Source organism: Saccoglossus kowalevskii, chromosome 10 (assembly GCF_978046115.1).
Source record: "Saccoglossus kowalevskii chromosome 10, keSacKowa6.1, whole genome shotgun sequence".
NCBI classification, from domain to species: domain Eukaryota; kingdom Metazoa; phylum Hemichordata; class Enteropneusta; family Harrimaniidae; genus Saccoglossus; species Saccoglossus kowalevskii.
Genome location: NC_140650.1, coordinates 25,837,449 through 25,855,450, shown reverse-complemented (window position 1 = coordinate 25,855,450; position 18,002 = coordinate 25,837,449). Strand labels below are relative to the sequence as shown.

The 18,002-nt window shown below is 33.4% G+C and overlaps 1 protein-coding gene across 2 annotated transcripts in view; it reads right to left on the bottom strand.

Moving 5' to 3' along the window:
• Positions 1–18,002, bottom strand: part of LOC102804927 (shootin-1-like) — an 80,546-nt gene that overhangs the window by 11,944 nt on the left and 50,600 nt on the right. For both annotated transcript variants that reach the window (XM_085504425.1, XM_078008569.2), the window contains 3 exons: positions 3,502–3,601; positions 2,326–2,393; positions 1,876–1,955 (listed from right to left, as the gene is read on the bottom strand). In XM_085504425.1, the coding sequence (XP_085360551.1) occupies positions 1,876–1,955; positions 2,326–2,393; positions 3,502–3,601 (248 nt within the window). The remainder of the gene's footprint in view (positions 1–1,875; positions 1,956–2,325; positions 2,394–3,501; positions 3,602–18,002) is intronic.

The window sequence follows — 18,002 nt, the reverse complement described above, 5'->3', positions numbered from 1 at the left end:
TAAAAAGAGACAAGAAAAATGGGGTCGCTCTGCTGCGATGGCACACGATGCTTTTGTTTACAGTCTAGTAATCATCTTTGACCTTTATGCATCTGCTTTACTGATTGGCTAAGAATGACATCACTACTCGTATTTCATCATAAAGGTCAAATCGTGACATTGCTTTCTTATCAGACTCGACGCTTATTAATCACGGTGAAAGTTATCATTCAGCAAGTTCCAGCGATTGGAATGTCTCACTATATAGATATCACGGTGTTTTTTTTTATCCAATGACAGAAGAATAGTTTTCATGACAGAAATTTGCTGCAGTTTATGCAGCTCTCTTGGTCGTGGTATACGTTATGTAATATCAAAATAGCTTAAGCGGCCAATAAGAGCTGCTAAACTGCAGCAAGACAGAAATACAATAGTGGTGATAAAAGATGATAAAAAAGTTAGCAGTCTTTGGCGTGACATTGCAAAATTTCTGGCCCCAGTTATGGATTCGCACGCTACTACAACATACCAGTATTTCATAAAGCCAAAATAACGTGATTTCAACCACTCTCCCTGGTACGGGTTGCTACAATATTGCAACATTGGTTTCATTGTCGATGACGCTAAAGCCGAACGAGTGGACACTTGTTTAGCGGCTCTCCTTATTTGCTTGAATCGTTTTGTAAGGAAGCACAAACCAAACGACCGCCCCTTTTTAGGGCCATGACATATTTCAAAAAGAGAACTACCATTTCTGCTTTAATATATATTTTATAGACTTGCTGACTGTTATGATTCTGAAAAAATCAGCGGTGAACGCGCTGCCCTTAAGGCAGAAAGCTGTCACAGCTATTTTGCGTTCACCCCTTGTTTTACGCAATTAACAATTTTTATAAGTATCACGACAAACTTCAAGAAAGTCAGCTGTTAATACAACCACAATCAACGAATAGAAAATAGTTTGTGTGTGTGTGTGTGTGTGTGTGTGTGTGTGTGTAAAAAAAAGACCCCTGGGCGTGAGCCCAGATATGACCTCAACTTCCTTATTGTGTCAAAATTGGGGGGTGGGCGTTTGCCCAGGCATGGGCGTTTGCCCAGGCATGGGCTCTTACCCGGATAAGTACGGTATTATTGCAAGTTAGGTAATTAACAAAAAAACCTATTGTGTGCTTTAAAGCAAGGGAGTTGTCACCTGCGCATGCGTCAGATGGCCATAACGTGTCATTGTTTACAAACAAGCGTCTACCCCTGAGCCTTTGTGTTTTTAGCGTGTGTTGTTAACGTCGCTTGGGACTCAATTTCGCGCATACACAGGTGACGATCTTCCCGCTGTTAGTGAAAAAGATGTATAATAATTAGATTATCACAAGAATACAACAAAGTATGCACTCAGGCAGTACAGTAATGCATCATCCTCTGCTACATGTCAGTCAATATGATCACCATACTGCCTTTGTACATACTTGGCAGTATTCTCGTGATAACCTTTCATAAATGTTGCTAAGCCCCTCAAATCAGCATTAAGTATATTTCACACATGACTAAATGACTAGGGCAAAATACACAAAACTAAATTAAACATGTGCGAGAGCTGTGGTTCTTAAAGCGACACTGTCATAATGGTTCTTAAATTTCTTTTGGTTGGTCTTTCTCGACATTTTGGTGTATGTTTATTTCATTTCCAGTACTATTGTCTTGTCTACCACGTTCTAGCAGTGAAAGAACCCCCTATTTAGTACGAGTTCTTACACTTAAAACAAAAACATTGATCACAGCGCAGGGGGGGGGGGGGGGGGGGGGAGGGGGGTAATGGTCATAACAGTACTCATGCTTCTACCTCTTAAATAAAATTAGATAAAAAAAAAACAGGATAGATCATCTGAAAATATTACTCACCTTAACAGACCTCAATGCTTTGCCACTATGAATTCTAGCCATCATTTCTTTCATTGCCTGGTTCATTGCTTTACTGTTATCTAGAATATTGTATAAAACACAATTAAACATAAGAATTATGAAAATTAGAATTATAAAGTAACTAACACACGTATAATGATGTATTTTCATTGCAATTTTTTTCATTATAACACCAAAATAAAGAAATTCCAGTGAATTTGTGGCTCAGAAACGCTAGATAAAAACATAGCTGAACTATGGTGACCTTGCCCTGTTATATAATATTATTCCCTTTATCATAGTTTGTTTCAATATAAATATGCATTGTCATATAAATTAATTTTAAATACAAACAAGTTTTTGGGGTTGAAACAACAGTGGGGAATCAGTAAATGAAGTTTTTAAATAATGAACTAGCTGTCTAATCAGGTGTATATATAATTCACTTACCATTCTTCGTTTGTTCTTGAATTATATGCTGTTTGTTATTTTTACTTCGTAAAGCACTCCTCAAAGCACTGTAATAATAATAACAAGCCATGCATGGCTCCTCGTTAGTTATCAAATCTAAGTTATATAGTTTTGTTTATAGTAATACAGTACAAGTACTTGTCTATATTGAGGGATAAAAAATACATCCATAAACGATCTGGTTCCACAGAAATGCTTTATTTTTGATGATTTTTTTTAGCATAAAAATGGCCGCCACTTGACCATTTTGAATCAGATAGTCAAACCAATACATCTGTATATCTATGACATGATGTATATTGAATATATAAAATTTGAACATAATAAGTCAAAGTATGTCAGAGATATGGCACTAGAATCCCGTTCATTAAAACAAAATAGTATCCAGTCAGCCATTTTGAATCTGATCTTGGAAACAAAATGACATGCATCAGGGACTCGTAATGTCTAATATATGTACCAAGTTTGAACAAAATCCATCTATAAACGACCAAGATCTGATGATTTTTTAGCACATTTTGAATCGGATCGTCAAACCAAAATATTTGTATATCTATAAAATAATGTATAATGAATAATTAGAATTTGAATATAATTGGTCAAAACATGTCAGATACTGCACTAGAACCACAATCATTAAAACAGAATAGCTGCCAGGTGGCCATTTTGAATCTGATCTGAAAAAATGACATGGTAGTATGGGACCCACATTCCCGCAGAAGTGTGGGACACACACTCCCACGGCAGTATGGAACACACACCACCACAGCAGTATAGAAACCCACACTCCCACAGGAAGATGGAACCATATCAAACGAATGACATACAGGGTTTCAACAATATATTCAATACAAAAATTGAGTAACACATAAACTGTTGAATAGCAACAGTAGTTGGTGGTGATGTTGAATATAAAATGATAAAACTATTCTCCTGTTTGACACAAGTATAGGTATGATGAGTAAAAGGACAACCTCTTGCATATGGAAGCTTCATTACAAAAACAGCGATAACTCGTAAACTAAATTTTGTATTATTCCTTGACATAGTTTCCAGAGTTGAATCACTTTCATATGATAGAGCAGCATTACACTCCCTCTTTATACATTATATACAGTAATAGTTGTCTGATTTGCAATCAATGAATTCACATACCTGAGTGGGTTTACTGACGATGGCGGTGGAGGTGGGGGTGGTGGCGGAGGTGGAATTGGCTTCAAAAGAGCTTTTTCCAGGTCTGTTTCAAGCTTCTTTACTGAAATATACAACATAATAATCGAATTCAAAATCAAAAACAGTCAAAACTCAATTATCTTTATATATATTAACCGAATTACCATAATTTTCATAACTAATCTAAGTGACTTCAATTTCATGAGTGACATATAGTTTTTCCAATCAGGAATCATGGATAATCCAAACAAATTAAGTTTTCACTGGATTATTTAAGAAAAGAAACTCGCAGTAATTGGTGTGGGATTTTGACCTCATTGACCATAAATCAAGTATAATCATAAATAACAGCAAAAATAAGAGTTTACGGTTAATGTGTTATTCAATCGAATTCAATCTGTGCATTACATTTGTCCCATAAATACACATAAAAACAAACAAGCTTCATGCAAAAACTACCTAATGGTGGCGCTATATCAAAACCTACCACAAAAAGTTTGTTTATTCATAACACTGAGGGCGCTATCACGACAGTCAAAGTCTTTGTTCTCATGAAAATAACTTGAGGGCGCTCTCAATAAAACTCAGTCCTATTCACTTCAACAAAAACCATTTGCAAAGATTTTATTTCACAATCAAACAAGCTACAAATAAAGCGCTGTTGATTACTCTCTTAATTTCTCTATTTGTGCAGGTAACTATTTAGATACCAAACAAAGCATTTACCACTTGGGTGAATAGAATAAAGCAATTTGCATGATAATTCAAGTAATTAGGTTCAATTAACGCCACGAGAACTAATCAGGCTTGTTAGAATGTTTTTTTACCACTGATTACACATTTTCAAGGCACAGGAGTAATTTGCTGGATACAAAGCAAACAAAAGATATTGTATCTGGTAGTTCTTTGTATATGGTAAACAAAGAAGCTAATAACACTATAAATAAACCTTAATTTCAAACTTATGTTGATTTATTTTACTAAAAATTTTGTCGATAATGTGAAATTTGATCATGCAGCGTGTATTGCAACATTTCATATTTTTATCCTGTGCATCGATGCAGCTTCCCAATTCATCACAGTACACACATAAGTAATTATCCGAGGCTACCACTCATCAAGTTGTGCATTTCATTGTACTAGTTCAATCAATGAAGTCTGTAAAAGTGCTTTTTTCATCATTCATCTCGTTTCGCCTAACCCTCTTGTCCATTTCACTCAATTACGTTGCGTAAATTACAATTCCGGGATATGGAACATTATGTAGAACATAAACGTTTGGTTTTATGCAGCTTTACGATATACTTGAAATCAGTAGGCGCCGACACACTTTAAACACAAACTGTGATAAAACAGGTTCAATCAATAATCCAAACTCCTGCTCTATTACTGCCTTGTACTATTCAGGCATTCTATACCCTATTCTTATACCATATATAAATGTACTAAAAATGTCCAACTAACTGATTACCGGGTATATAGTTGTTGTACCACCGCTGGCAATTCAATAACATTTTTTTTCTACAACTTCCCTCCTTTTCATTAACAGCCCTGCATTTAATCGTTGGTTGTAACTACTATCAACTACTCCATTGCAAGGCAATAGCTTTCTGCTATTGGACTAATGCCACAATTGTAGGATAAAAACCTAAATTTTAATCCAGTATAAATAACAAATTTCCATTATTGGGTCAATAAACTCAATAGATAATACAGTTTGATACTCAGGTTAATAACCTTGGAATGCAGGTTTATATTCCAGTATTGAAGAATGATCACTTGAAATAAGGGTCAATAGCAGACAGGACCTTGACCGTGCATTATACTGAAATTTATAATGGGTTAATCTCGGTTATTGACATTTTATCATTGTCAAACTTAATATGTTATTTGCTATTCAAGTTTATGTACTCAATCAATGCCTCCAAGCAGATGTACATAATGCCCATTTATTTATAAGGTAATATTCAATTTTTTATTTTAAATCACTCGGAACGTTAAAATCACTCTTATTAACTAGCTGGCTTTTATTTTCACTTATTTTTCTGAGAGTTACACTAGCATACACTAAATTAAAATAATGTGAATACGCAAAATTATAATCATATTGTTCATGAATCAATAAATGTAAAACCCGGCAGATATCCTCTACTACAATAACAAATGCGCTGAAATTATTCTCAGTAAAAACTTCTTCTTCTACATAACTTTGGTGAATGAAGGCAATATGAAAATAAAACTTGTCCATAATATGAAAGATTGTTTAAGTGAAATGATCACCCTACTTTGAGTCGATATTATTATGACATCAATAAATTATCTCCCAACATATACTTTTAAGCTATCTCTCCTTGAGGTTAGAAAGGAAAATGAAAACTGATTCCTCATATTTTCTCAAATTTCTATATTTGTTTCACTCTACAATAACATCTTAAATTTGTTATTATTTGTTCGTCAAGTCAACCAAAATGTAACTAAAGTAACCAAAAAAGGGCAAATGATTTTATATAAATCATTGAACTTGACAAGTGAAGTCATCCATTATAAATAAGATAACCCCATTGTGATAAGCACTATAAATTCAATAAACTTTAATGTCTAATTTATTATTAATCCACAGGCATGTTTTTTCGAAATGCCATCAATATGATTTAGGTTACTTCCAACTTAGCAACACTGGAACAAAACAAACAGGAATTAACAGTAATTTGAGGAAAGCGCTTTCCTGATTCATCATCCACGTTGGCATTGGATTACAAATATACAACACAAAGATGAGCAATATGCCCCGGAGGCCTGACGCACAGAACTTCACTTCATTAGAGCAAACTAATTCTTTCCTTTGACGGAAACTCAACCAGGATTATCATAAATATTTATGAAACTTAAAAGGCAATTTTCATTGATTGTCAAAAGCGATGCAACCAGCACTGATTGGTCGTAAACAATTACCCATAACCTTGATCACAATAGGTGTCTTAAGAGAGCCTTTTGAAATTACACATTACCTTGTATTCATAAGGTAATGATGCAGATATTGATCTGATGGGTTTTCTGATTTAAAACATTATCACAAAAAAAAAAAACGATAACATTTAATAAGGGTAAACTTGACAATTGAAACTTATTTCCCTTAATAACCATGGGAGGTTTCAAAGTTTTACCATTGCAATGCGTTATTTAATCATAATATCCCTGGTAGAATATCACCGCTATTTTAAAGAGTTGCAATTCAAATTGATGACAGGCTGTAAGGTCACTAGTAACATTGTAATGTCTGAGACTAGCTACTAAACTAAGCAAGTGTAATTAATGTAGTCAAAATAATTATAATATCAATAATTAACTTTAAGTACTAACTAATGATTAGATGATCACACCAAGTATGCTATAAAACTGGACACACAAATACAGGATGGCATAGTCTGCCATGATAATTTCAATAAAAATTTGAAATATTCTAATCATATAATTTTTTGTTAGCTTAAATCTTCTATATTGCTATTTTGATTATGACTCAGAATGATATACGGCGGGTACCACACATGGTTTCCGAATGTGTTAATATTTTTTAACCGACTAACATCACTTCTTGATGTTTTTGCTGTTGTTTGTTTTGTGTTCTTTTTCTTACAGATGTGTATATTTGGTCTACTTTTTCAGTTGGACCAAGAAAAAATAATATCCATGTTTTTAATCATCAGACAGATCAGTTTAAAAATGTGCATGTCAAAACTTTTTTTTTATTTTTTTTGTCAGAATTTCGGAAAAAATAAATAGAAAAAGCTTCTAGTAAAAATAACAGCGCAAATTTAAATGTATGCGTGCATCAATTTTGGTTGTAATTTTTCAATAAATTAAAATTACAATACCGATAATTTTTAGCAAGTCTGGCGATTGTTTTAACTTTCTATTGCATTGTTTGTTTGAATTTTATGGGCTAACACTTTTGAATAATGTTCTGACGCAAAAACATTTGTCTCTATTTTGAATTACTACTACCCTGGGTCAAAATTCTGAAATATTTCCAAAAATTTGCAATTAGTCAGGCCATCAGATATTTCACATAATAGCCCCAGGATCCTAATAAACAGATATGAAAGATATATAAATGCACCACAGGTAGCAGGTAGCACTTTATGTAAACAGACAATGGTTTTTACATGAGTTGTATATGTCACATGGGACCCATATTGAACACAGCGATGTGATTCCCAATATTCACTTTTTTTCTACATATTTTGTCAAGTTGTATCAGTCCAGTCATTTGTTGCATGAACCTGGAAACTAGCGTCTAATTTATCTATAAACCTTGCATCCTACATCGGTTCAGAGCACCATTATTTTCCACATCAAAATTTGGTGCATCATTTTGCAAATGTTTTTATATTCAATTAATCGATGCAAGTAATTTTAATGATAACAGAATACTCGGCGAAACAAGATCTGGGGTTTGTATGCCAAATATAATGAGTAAACTTAAGACAAGTAATCAGACAGCTGTATGAAAACTAAAATGGCTTTTGTTGTCAAATAACCTCATTGTATCTATAAATGCTTCAGAGTGTACTCTCAATCTCATGAAATATTAAATTGTGTATCTTTGTTCTCATTTCATAGATCGGGGACAATAATTGAGGCACCTGATGAGAAATTTGATAACAGAGAACATCCAATCAAAGTTGCCAGGGATGATGATAGACTCGTCTTTAAATGAAAGTTAGTAAAAGCATTTTTTTTTTTTTTTTGGGAAAATAGGGGATATAATATCATAGACATTAAATTGGCATCATGCCAACAGATATGGTGTTGAATACTGAGTGATTCTATTGTTGTTGTAAAATTTATTTTAGGGGTAGACCATTTTTTGCTGAAGGTTTTTATTTTCATAAACCTGTTTACATTTTGTCAACACAGACACCAGCCAATTTAAATTGCCAAGAGTTATGTAACTTTTTGTTATTGTCTGAATTCAATAGCAACAGGAATTAGATTGGTCAGTCCCTTACGCTGCCAAATAAAAACACAGTGATGATGTCATCCTTAGATGAGTCATAATAGCACAGATGATTTGTGCTTTTTGCCAAAATTGTTATTCCTTCCTCTCTTTTGGGGGGGAGGGGGGAGAGATAAAATGACATCACTATGATGACATATGTGCTGTGTGATTGATTGCCTAACTAAAATGCTGGAATACTCATCCAAATCAAGATTTCCCATGCGAATTCCTTCCGTCACATTAAACAATGTTGTCTTTTTATAAATCCATTAACCCCCCCAAAAAACGATCAATATTTGTGAAACTACCGAAAATGATTGCATAATATTGTCAATTTCCTGGAAACAAATAGAAGTTCTAAAAAATAAAATAGAAATACATAAAAATACCATAAAAATGAAATATGAGATATTAGTACTGTAACTAATAATGACAGATATCAAATGCTTGATCCAGGAAGTGATATTACTGAATTTGTGATTATCAATTCTACCAACTCCATCTCGCCTTCATCAAATCACACAAAGCTCTGAGGACACAAAGAGATTCAAGCAATTCCAATATGGCTGGTACTCATCAGCATGACAATAGGTCAATATTAGCATAACAATAGACTTGCTTTTAGCAATATTGGATCATCCATGTGTCTGAACAAATCCCCAATCTGTTCAATGAAAGCATCATGTCTGGCTGATTTTCAGGCAAGGTGAATATCGTAGTGAAATTGGATATTGTTTTACATACACTGTCTGCACTCCAGGGCTATTTAATGGTGTCTCCAACTCTATAACAATTCTTTTAACAAGAACAGTCAATATTTTATGTTACATATTTAAGTTCTTAAATTCCCATACCTGATTAAAAATATATTAAAACAGATCAAAATTATATATTTTAAGAAATTTTAATTAATTTTTTAACATCCGAAACATTACCCATAACTTGTTTTTTCTGAAAACATAAATTTGTGCAATATTTTGAATGCTGAAAATATTGAGCCTTGAATCTTACTACTTTATCACCAGGTGAACGATTCACAAATTAAAATAAAGATAATCTGTTTCACACTTAGCTAAACAATGCTACAATTAAGTAAAGCATGCACAATTACATTTTAACTGCAGTTATATTACCATTGTTGTCTTCCCTATTGTCTTTTCCCCGAAAGACCAATATTACGAAGGTTGTAAGATCGCCTCGTATACACTACTGTTTACTATTAAGTGAACAGTCATACATGCGTTGAAAATTAAATGCTTTATCACTGCATCTATCTTCCACAACTGTTTTACAATCAATGTTTTTTTAGTATAACAGAAAGCGATATTGGCGTGGAAATATGCTAATATGTGAGTCATCAAATCTGTATTTTGAAGACAAAACAACTCATGAGAACACTATAAATTCAAATTAAAATTCTTGAAACCTGAGTTATTAAAATACAGAAATATATAGCCAATATCAGGTTTCCAAAAAATTACATTTATACTTTATTCAATAGAGACTTCATTACGTTTGTGTCTTTTGGCAATTTCATTTCATGTTTTTTTTAAAATTAAAGTGTTAGTATGTATAGACTAGACTGCTAAAACTTGAAGATTAATTAAACTAAAAATTTGATCAGCTATCTGCATAGGTTATATATGGCCAGACCTGAGTTTACATTTGTGTTGTATCAATGTACATTCTGTGAGTATGTGGATTGAAATAAAAAAGCAAACAATAAGCTTATGGTCTGTTAAAGCGGGAGGGTCGTCACCTGCGCACGCGCAGGAATTGAGTCCCAACCGACGATAACAACACATGCTAAGAACACAAAGGCTTGTGGGTAGACGCTCGTTTGTAAACAATGACACGCTATGGCCATCTGACGCATGCGCAGGTGACAACTCACCCGCTTTAACTAAACTACCATACTTGAAATTATTACCTTTCAATCACTAGAAACGTTCAGTATTTCAGATTTGTTTTTGAAAGTCATTATGATAAAGTAATAATTACGTGTTCATTATCAAGTGACCATCATATCTATGTCTCTTGCATAGCTGGTGAGATCTATATCTTTTTAATTACCGGGCATAATTTACATCCAGGTAACATTCTCTAGTGAGAACATGGTGTTACATTCATATACTATATACTCTTGGCTACAGAGCTAACAATGTAAATGCACTGATGGTGAGAATAGTGATGATATTCAGTCCTTTTTGTATGTCTATTGTTAATTAGTAATACATATTGTTTTCTGTGCATTAATCTCTGGTTAATTGGATAATGAACGTGTACCTTTAAATATTAATTTGGCTTAATTAGTGATTACATGAATAATGAGTGCTTATCTGTGTTATTCAGTTGTGAGGCTTCAAACATTCCAGCTTGCAACAACAATGTAGCGTACAATTGTTACTCTGCACACGCTGATTACTTGAATATGCATGAAATATATATTTGATTCGGTATTTATACAATGTCTAATTTCTAGTGAAATCACCAACCACTGACTCAATCAGGGTTTTTTTTCAGGATCCAAATTCAGAACACCCTTAATGTGTTGTTGAGTCACGAACAACAATAGTAAATAGTTGTCAACTTCTAAAATCATCTTAAATAGGGGATTTTTCGTACAATTGCGAGATCTCGCGAGATGTATGAAAAACGCGCGTCGAACGCCTGCTGCAAAAATCGAACGATTTGATTTTGAACTAGAATTTCTTTATTTCGTAACTCACATCGACCGGCCGATCTTCGACAGAGGAATATTGCTTCCGAATACCCTTACTTAATCGAAATTGCCTATCATCAAATGTGGACAGCACATTATTAAGCATGGAAATGTCCTCCAAAATACTTCGCGTCGAATTCCACGCGAAGATTGACGCCACTACGACGCTATGACCTTTGTTTGTCCTGTTTTTACATTCGATTTCACGCATAACGCGTGATTCTCGCAGCGAACGGAAAATGGTCTATTAAGCCTATCATTTCTAGCCCTGTATCACAAAAATAATCTGAAACTAAAAACAAAAAATAAAGATCTGAACAAACTACATGTACAAACGAAACTTGATTTTAGTGAACCAACCACAAACTGCACAAGCTATCTCGTCTGTGTTTGTTTCTCAGAGTTGTTGCCAGGTTACCCTGGTAGTTTGCTGTTGATTTTGAAGTGAAAAACATAATGTCAAAGTTGGCTCTAAGGTGAATGTGGTTCATTATTGTATCATATTTATTTATTGCGACATTGATTTTAACACAATAACGTTAACATGTTAACGTGTCTACGCGAATAATGTTTGTTCATGTAATTTAATTTGATGGAAATAAAATAGCTGTAGTATGATACATTTTAATTAAATGATTTGTTGAGTCAGGTGTAGCAGCGCTCAGTTTTCCATACAAAAAAACCTTTAAAGGGCGGTGGTTGATGTGCAGTGTGCGCTTGAATTTTATATAAACAAATAAATGTATTTTACACGTCTTTGTATAATTATCACACGTATCCCATAGCAACATACTGATGAGCATCGCTTTCACTATATAGATATAAGCCTTGGTGGCTCGTGTGAAGTACAAATGAAGCAAAAAATCATTTTACCCCGGTAAGTCGCGAAACATGAATAATGTGACAGAGATGAGACTAATTACTTCCTGTGTGATTCCAAGAAATGGTTTCCTTAGTTACTGCATGCCTGTTTACCCATATTACATAAAGGCTTTGTGGAAAGGAACTCTGCAGTCAAAACTCAGATGACAACTATAGGTCATATGTGTGCCTACATATTATTTGTTATAAATCTAAAAGAACATCATTTTATTAATTTTCCCATCTGTTTTCAACAGAATTTGCATATACTTTCTAAGTACAAGGAATGAAAACTCTTAAAAACAATTTCTACTCACATAGATGAACTAATTAACATAAATCTCCTCAAATACAAAGCATTTTTCTGAAAACAATTGATTAGAAGGTGTATTATAAGGAATCAGTTATATAAACCGTCTACTACATAGAAAAAAAATGTTTTTGCTTTTAAGATGGTACTGAGTATCCCACGAGAGTGATTTTTAAAATGGTCAAATCAAAAGAAAGTGACATAAATAAAATTCATATGCATTCGTTTTATTCTGTGCGGCAGTAAAGTAGTGAATATCAGTTGATAACACTTTTCCAATTGTTAATTTTAAACAGTAGTGATTGAGTCAATATAAATGAGCATGTGTCGGTGTTGGTCTAAAAGAATCAATACATGGGTCAATATCAGTTTACATAGGTCATTATCAGTTTACATAGGTCATTATCAGTCTACATAGGTCATTTTCAATTTACATAGGTCAATATCATTTTACATAGGTCAATATCAGTTTACATAGGTCAATATCAGTTTACATAGGTCAATATCAGTTTACATAGGTCAATATCAGTTTACATAGGTCAATATCAGTTTACATAGGTCAATATCAGTTTACATAGGTCATTATCAGCTTATATGGTCAGTATTACATGTAGAATGACAAGATCAATTGTAAACAATAAATTACTTTTATTGTATCATGGACAATCTGCTAAATACTTATACTGGTTGACATATAAAGTCAGTACTATTTTCTCATCAGTTCAATATACCATCTTCAGATGTTAAGTAAATCAATTAAACAGTTGATAAACTTGATAATCTCTGCTCCAGCCAAGCATGCAGATTGTACCAAGTGATTTTTTACAACTAAATTTGACATTATAATCCACTTAGCCGTGTTCTCCTCATATTTAATTCTCAATGAGTCATGCAGTAAATCATCCACACAGGTACTTTAAAAGTTTTCATCGCTGAGTTTGTGATGCGTGGGAAAACAGATAATCTGGACTCACAGCAGATTTTGCGTAATTCCAGTAAATGAAAGGCTAAGTACATCCATGCTAATATTTGTTGTGAAATGGACCAAGATAGCAACTCACCATTACCAAATTCTCTAAAACGAAAACCATCAAAAAACCTGACACATGACATTAATTACCTGTCCATGAACCTCATTAAACACTAATCTGCAGGGTTGTAATTCGTAGACGGCGGTTGAACTTCACAATTCTATAGTTCTAAACAAAAAGGCGGATTTCAGGGACCATAATAACACACTGTGAGCAGCATTAGGGGATTACTCTAACATAAAAGCTTCACATACTTTACTGTATCAACAAAGGAAATTATCTCGATCGTTTTTGTTGCTTTTTATGAGCAGCTACATCACCTCCTATAGTGACGTCTCTCAGGATCGACAGACGCATGTGATTCCTCCCAGAACTGGTGCTTTTAATGCTTTATCTTTGACACTAAATGTCCGTTAGACAATCACATTATTTGTACGTTCTTATTGCTTTGTATAAAGTGTATCTATTAATCAACACATTAGGTTTAATTTTGTCTGCGAAAAAGTAATTTAATTTGAACTACATTTGAATTACATTCCCAAATAATATTACACCCAAAGGAAAAAGAAATAAGACTGTAGTGAGTTTGTTTTTGAAAATCTATGTGGTTGTATATTATTTAAAAATTTTTATGATTTCTCATGAAAATTTAATTTTTCTTTCATTTTTTTTCTATAATTCAGTCAAAAAAAAAACTTTGAAAATACCCTACATTTTTTAAATGACATGCGCTGTGACCAAAACATGCATATTATTTTCCCATTTTATTTTTATGTCTCCATCACTGACTCTTTAAATCAAGACATTATCATAATAAAAAAAATCATTGTTAGAGTGAGGGAACACATAAATTAAGTGTAATATTTTATTGTTTATATAAGTATGGAATACAATAAGTTGTAGGAATGTGAATATGAAACAAAAATTGAATCTAGTGTTACCATTGATGGTAGCGTTAATAGTGGTGTCCCCTAGATTGGCCAGATGCTCACATGGCAGAGTGCTGAAGGGCAATTAAAGCGTAAAGACCCCACTATAATTTGCTGAGGATTCTGGGAATACTGTCTAACTCGGCAGCGGTAATTTTCCCACAGTCATCTAAATGATAAATGTGCTACTTGCATCTGTTCATCAGAAAGCGCCTGCAAAGACTCCTGGGTAATTATTTTTTTCTCAATCACTCGATATGACGCATGTTTCTTTGTTCGTGGCTATGTCGCCTCAGGCATTATAGGAAATACTGCTATTGTCTGGCTGATATTAAAATGGTAGCTCAGGTGGAAATTTAAATACACAGGATGTATGAAGCGTTGATATCTCCAAAAGTGAAGTTATTGAAGGTTGTCACACAAATACAAACTTGGCCTTTTGATGGATTTCAGTTCAATAGCATGTAATAACTAGTTTGTGTTGAGCGTTGCACTTACATTTTTTTTAAAATTCAAACAATTTCAAGGATTCAATTTTTCAATATATGTAATATAAAGTAATTTTAACTAGGGCATTCATAACATTTACAACCGACACAAAACATGACTTTTTTTGTATTTTTGGGATTTGTAAAAAAAACGTGGAATATCAAAAGGTAAAAATTTCAGAATACAGTTCTCAATAATTTGGCATTTGAGGTAAGGTACGATATGGAGATAAAATCACAAGTAATGCAATGTAGTTAGAAGGTGGAAGTCTCAATATCGTCAGGACTGCCTAAGGTTCCTACGCTGCAAGGTGAATGAATCACTAATTCATACAAACACATCAGTTTACACAGCCATCAATTCTACATTGAAAAACATTACCATATAAATGTACTTAATTATTGTTAAAGGTGATTTTAAAAGATCAATTCTTGTTAAGACAGATGGTTTAATTAATACTTTGATGAATTGAGTTAATTTACAGGATGTATGAGGTAAATAACTAAAGATGACAGGAAGTACAAATGATATTACAAGAAATGCGGGGTTCCAGTTATATACGTAATCCTAAAAGGGGCGCATATAAACTAAAAATTACATTTATTGATTGCAACATCATTAAAGCATTACTTATTTCACACCTTAGATACACCTCTGACATTTAAGTAAGTACAATACTACTAATAGAGCAACCTGAATTTTCGGTTTAAGTGCGCTTCTGGAGATGTGCTTGTAATAATTAATAAGTGAAAATAAGTTAATTAATGATTTCAAGTCTTTAAAAAGAGATCAAATACACAATTATAAATACTTAGGGGCATATATGTTTACATAGATTACAGAAGTATTTCTATGGGCAAAAATGATATTTTTAATAATTTAGTATGCAAAAAACACAATTTTGGTTTGTAAGCCCTTCTATGGAGCTGCTTCTAAATAGAGCAAAAATCTACCCTTTCCTCCAAAATAACTCATTTTCCCATTAATCTAAATTAAGCACTTTCCCTCTAAAACTGCATGACGTGGTGACTGTGTCAATTTCATGAATTTGGAATTCTTCTTGATTGAGGTGGTGGATTTAGTCATTCATAATTTCATCAACTATAAATTCAATTTTAAGGTAGAGATTACTAGAAATGAAATTTACTTTCCTACGGACATCCTGGATCAACATCAACTATTAGAAATTTAATTCACCGGCCAGCATGATTCAGATTATTCTTTTGAAATGAAAATCCACTATTCCAATAACTAGAGCATTGCCATGGTGATTTCCCATTTTAAAAAATCCACTAACATTCATTAGCATCAGATTGAACTTAATTTGAACTCCTTTTGTCTGGGAACTTCGTCTCCATCGTTAATAAGGTGGTGTATCTGACAAAACTTGGCAAGTTACGCTGGAGTTTATTTCATAATATCTCCTAGATAGATGCTGTTGCGGTCAGGTCTAGATGGCCAGGGATTCTGACTGTTTTGATGAGTCACTGAACCCTGGATAGTACTGAGAATGAAGCCGAGGTGACTCATATCATCTCCATTGGCAACAAGGGAATTCACTTTCCTTTGTTATTACCAACACTACATTAAGCCATACTCAATAAAATTATAGAGTCTCACAAAATTTCAACTCAAAAATTCAGGTAGTTTATATAGCTTAATCTCAACTGTTTTCAATAATTCTGAGAAAAGGAAAAGACCAGACAAGGGAACGTTGACTAATTCCCATAAAATAGTTTCAGATGAAAGAATGAAAGTATGATTTGGTCAAGACTAATTGATCAGAATAACATGAATAGCGCCATCTATAGTTGTTTAAGAGATACGTTTACAAATGAGAGCAAAAGCCCATACAGCATGTTTTTTCTCCAGTATGGCACCGCAATAGAGGCGCCACTTATCTTTCCTGTGTTCATTGCGATCCATCAATCTAGAAATCACAATACCAGTATAAAATATAATAAACTGAGTATCGGGGAAATACGTGAATAGCAAAATGCACTAATTATGCCGTTTTGACACACAGAATGCTCCCAAAATCAGACAAAGAGATGCTTGAAATTTGCTTACAATGAGAGCTAATTTTGTTTCAAATCTAGATGAAACATGCCCTGAGGTGGATATAAACTCCATAGCTATCAAAAATATTTAAAAAAATTGAGTACAAAAAGGGATTTATTAGTCAAAGACAGGTGCAAAATAGATTCAAAAAAAAATCAGAACTGCTTGATACTAACTGAGAACACAAGAACATAATCTTTCTAAAATAATTTGTTTTATATCATTTTTCTTAATCTATCTCAAAAAAATTATCATAATCTGTTTTATTTTCACATTTAAGGTAATGTCATTCTTGAAGACAACATTTTGAGATAGTTACTGTTTTAGATTCTCAATGAAATTTCATATTTTGTGATTTGTACCTACTTTGAGATTCACTAAATTTGTCTCTAAATTTGTTTAAATTTACAGTATGTTTTTTACGAATTGAGTAATTCTATTAGTTTCATGTCTACTGCATTTATTCTCCCATCACCACCAACCCATTCCTACCCATACCACAAAGTTGTCAAAATTTCTAGAATTCCCTGAAATGTGGGTGTGGAATTATAGGTATGTTGGGCAGTAATGAGGATATGTGTGTCCGAAGTATCCACCCTCGGTATCATTAGCAACAAGAACTATAATACTGTATCAGAAATGTGTCTCCAATAGAGGCAATTGTGAGACAAAATCTTTCAGAAGAAGTACTCCCAACCTACAGTGATGTATAGGCACTTTTTAACAGGTCATTTTAAGTGAGGCGGTCGTTACCTGCACATGCACAGGAATTGAGTTCCAAACGATGATAACAACATTGACATGCTATATGCCCATCTGTCGCATGCGTAGGTGACGACTCCCCCGCTTTAACATGTAACATTTAACAGGTACATGGCAAAGAAAGGAAAGAAACCTGCAAAGACTTGTGGGTAATGGAGGTTACCAAATGTTATAGCTGATGAAAGTATATTCTTTGGATTTGGATCAGAATGAATGGTGTTATACATGTTTATTTTTATAAATTTGTTATGTGAAAACTGGAACAAACATGTAGCAACGTTTGGTGCATAACAATCACCAAGCACAATGCTGAAAATAT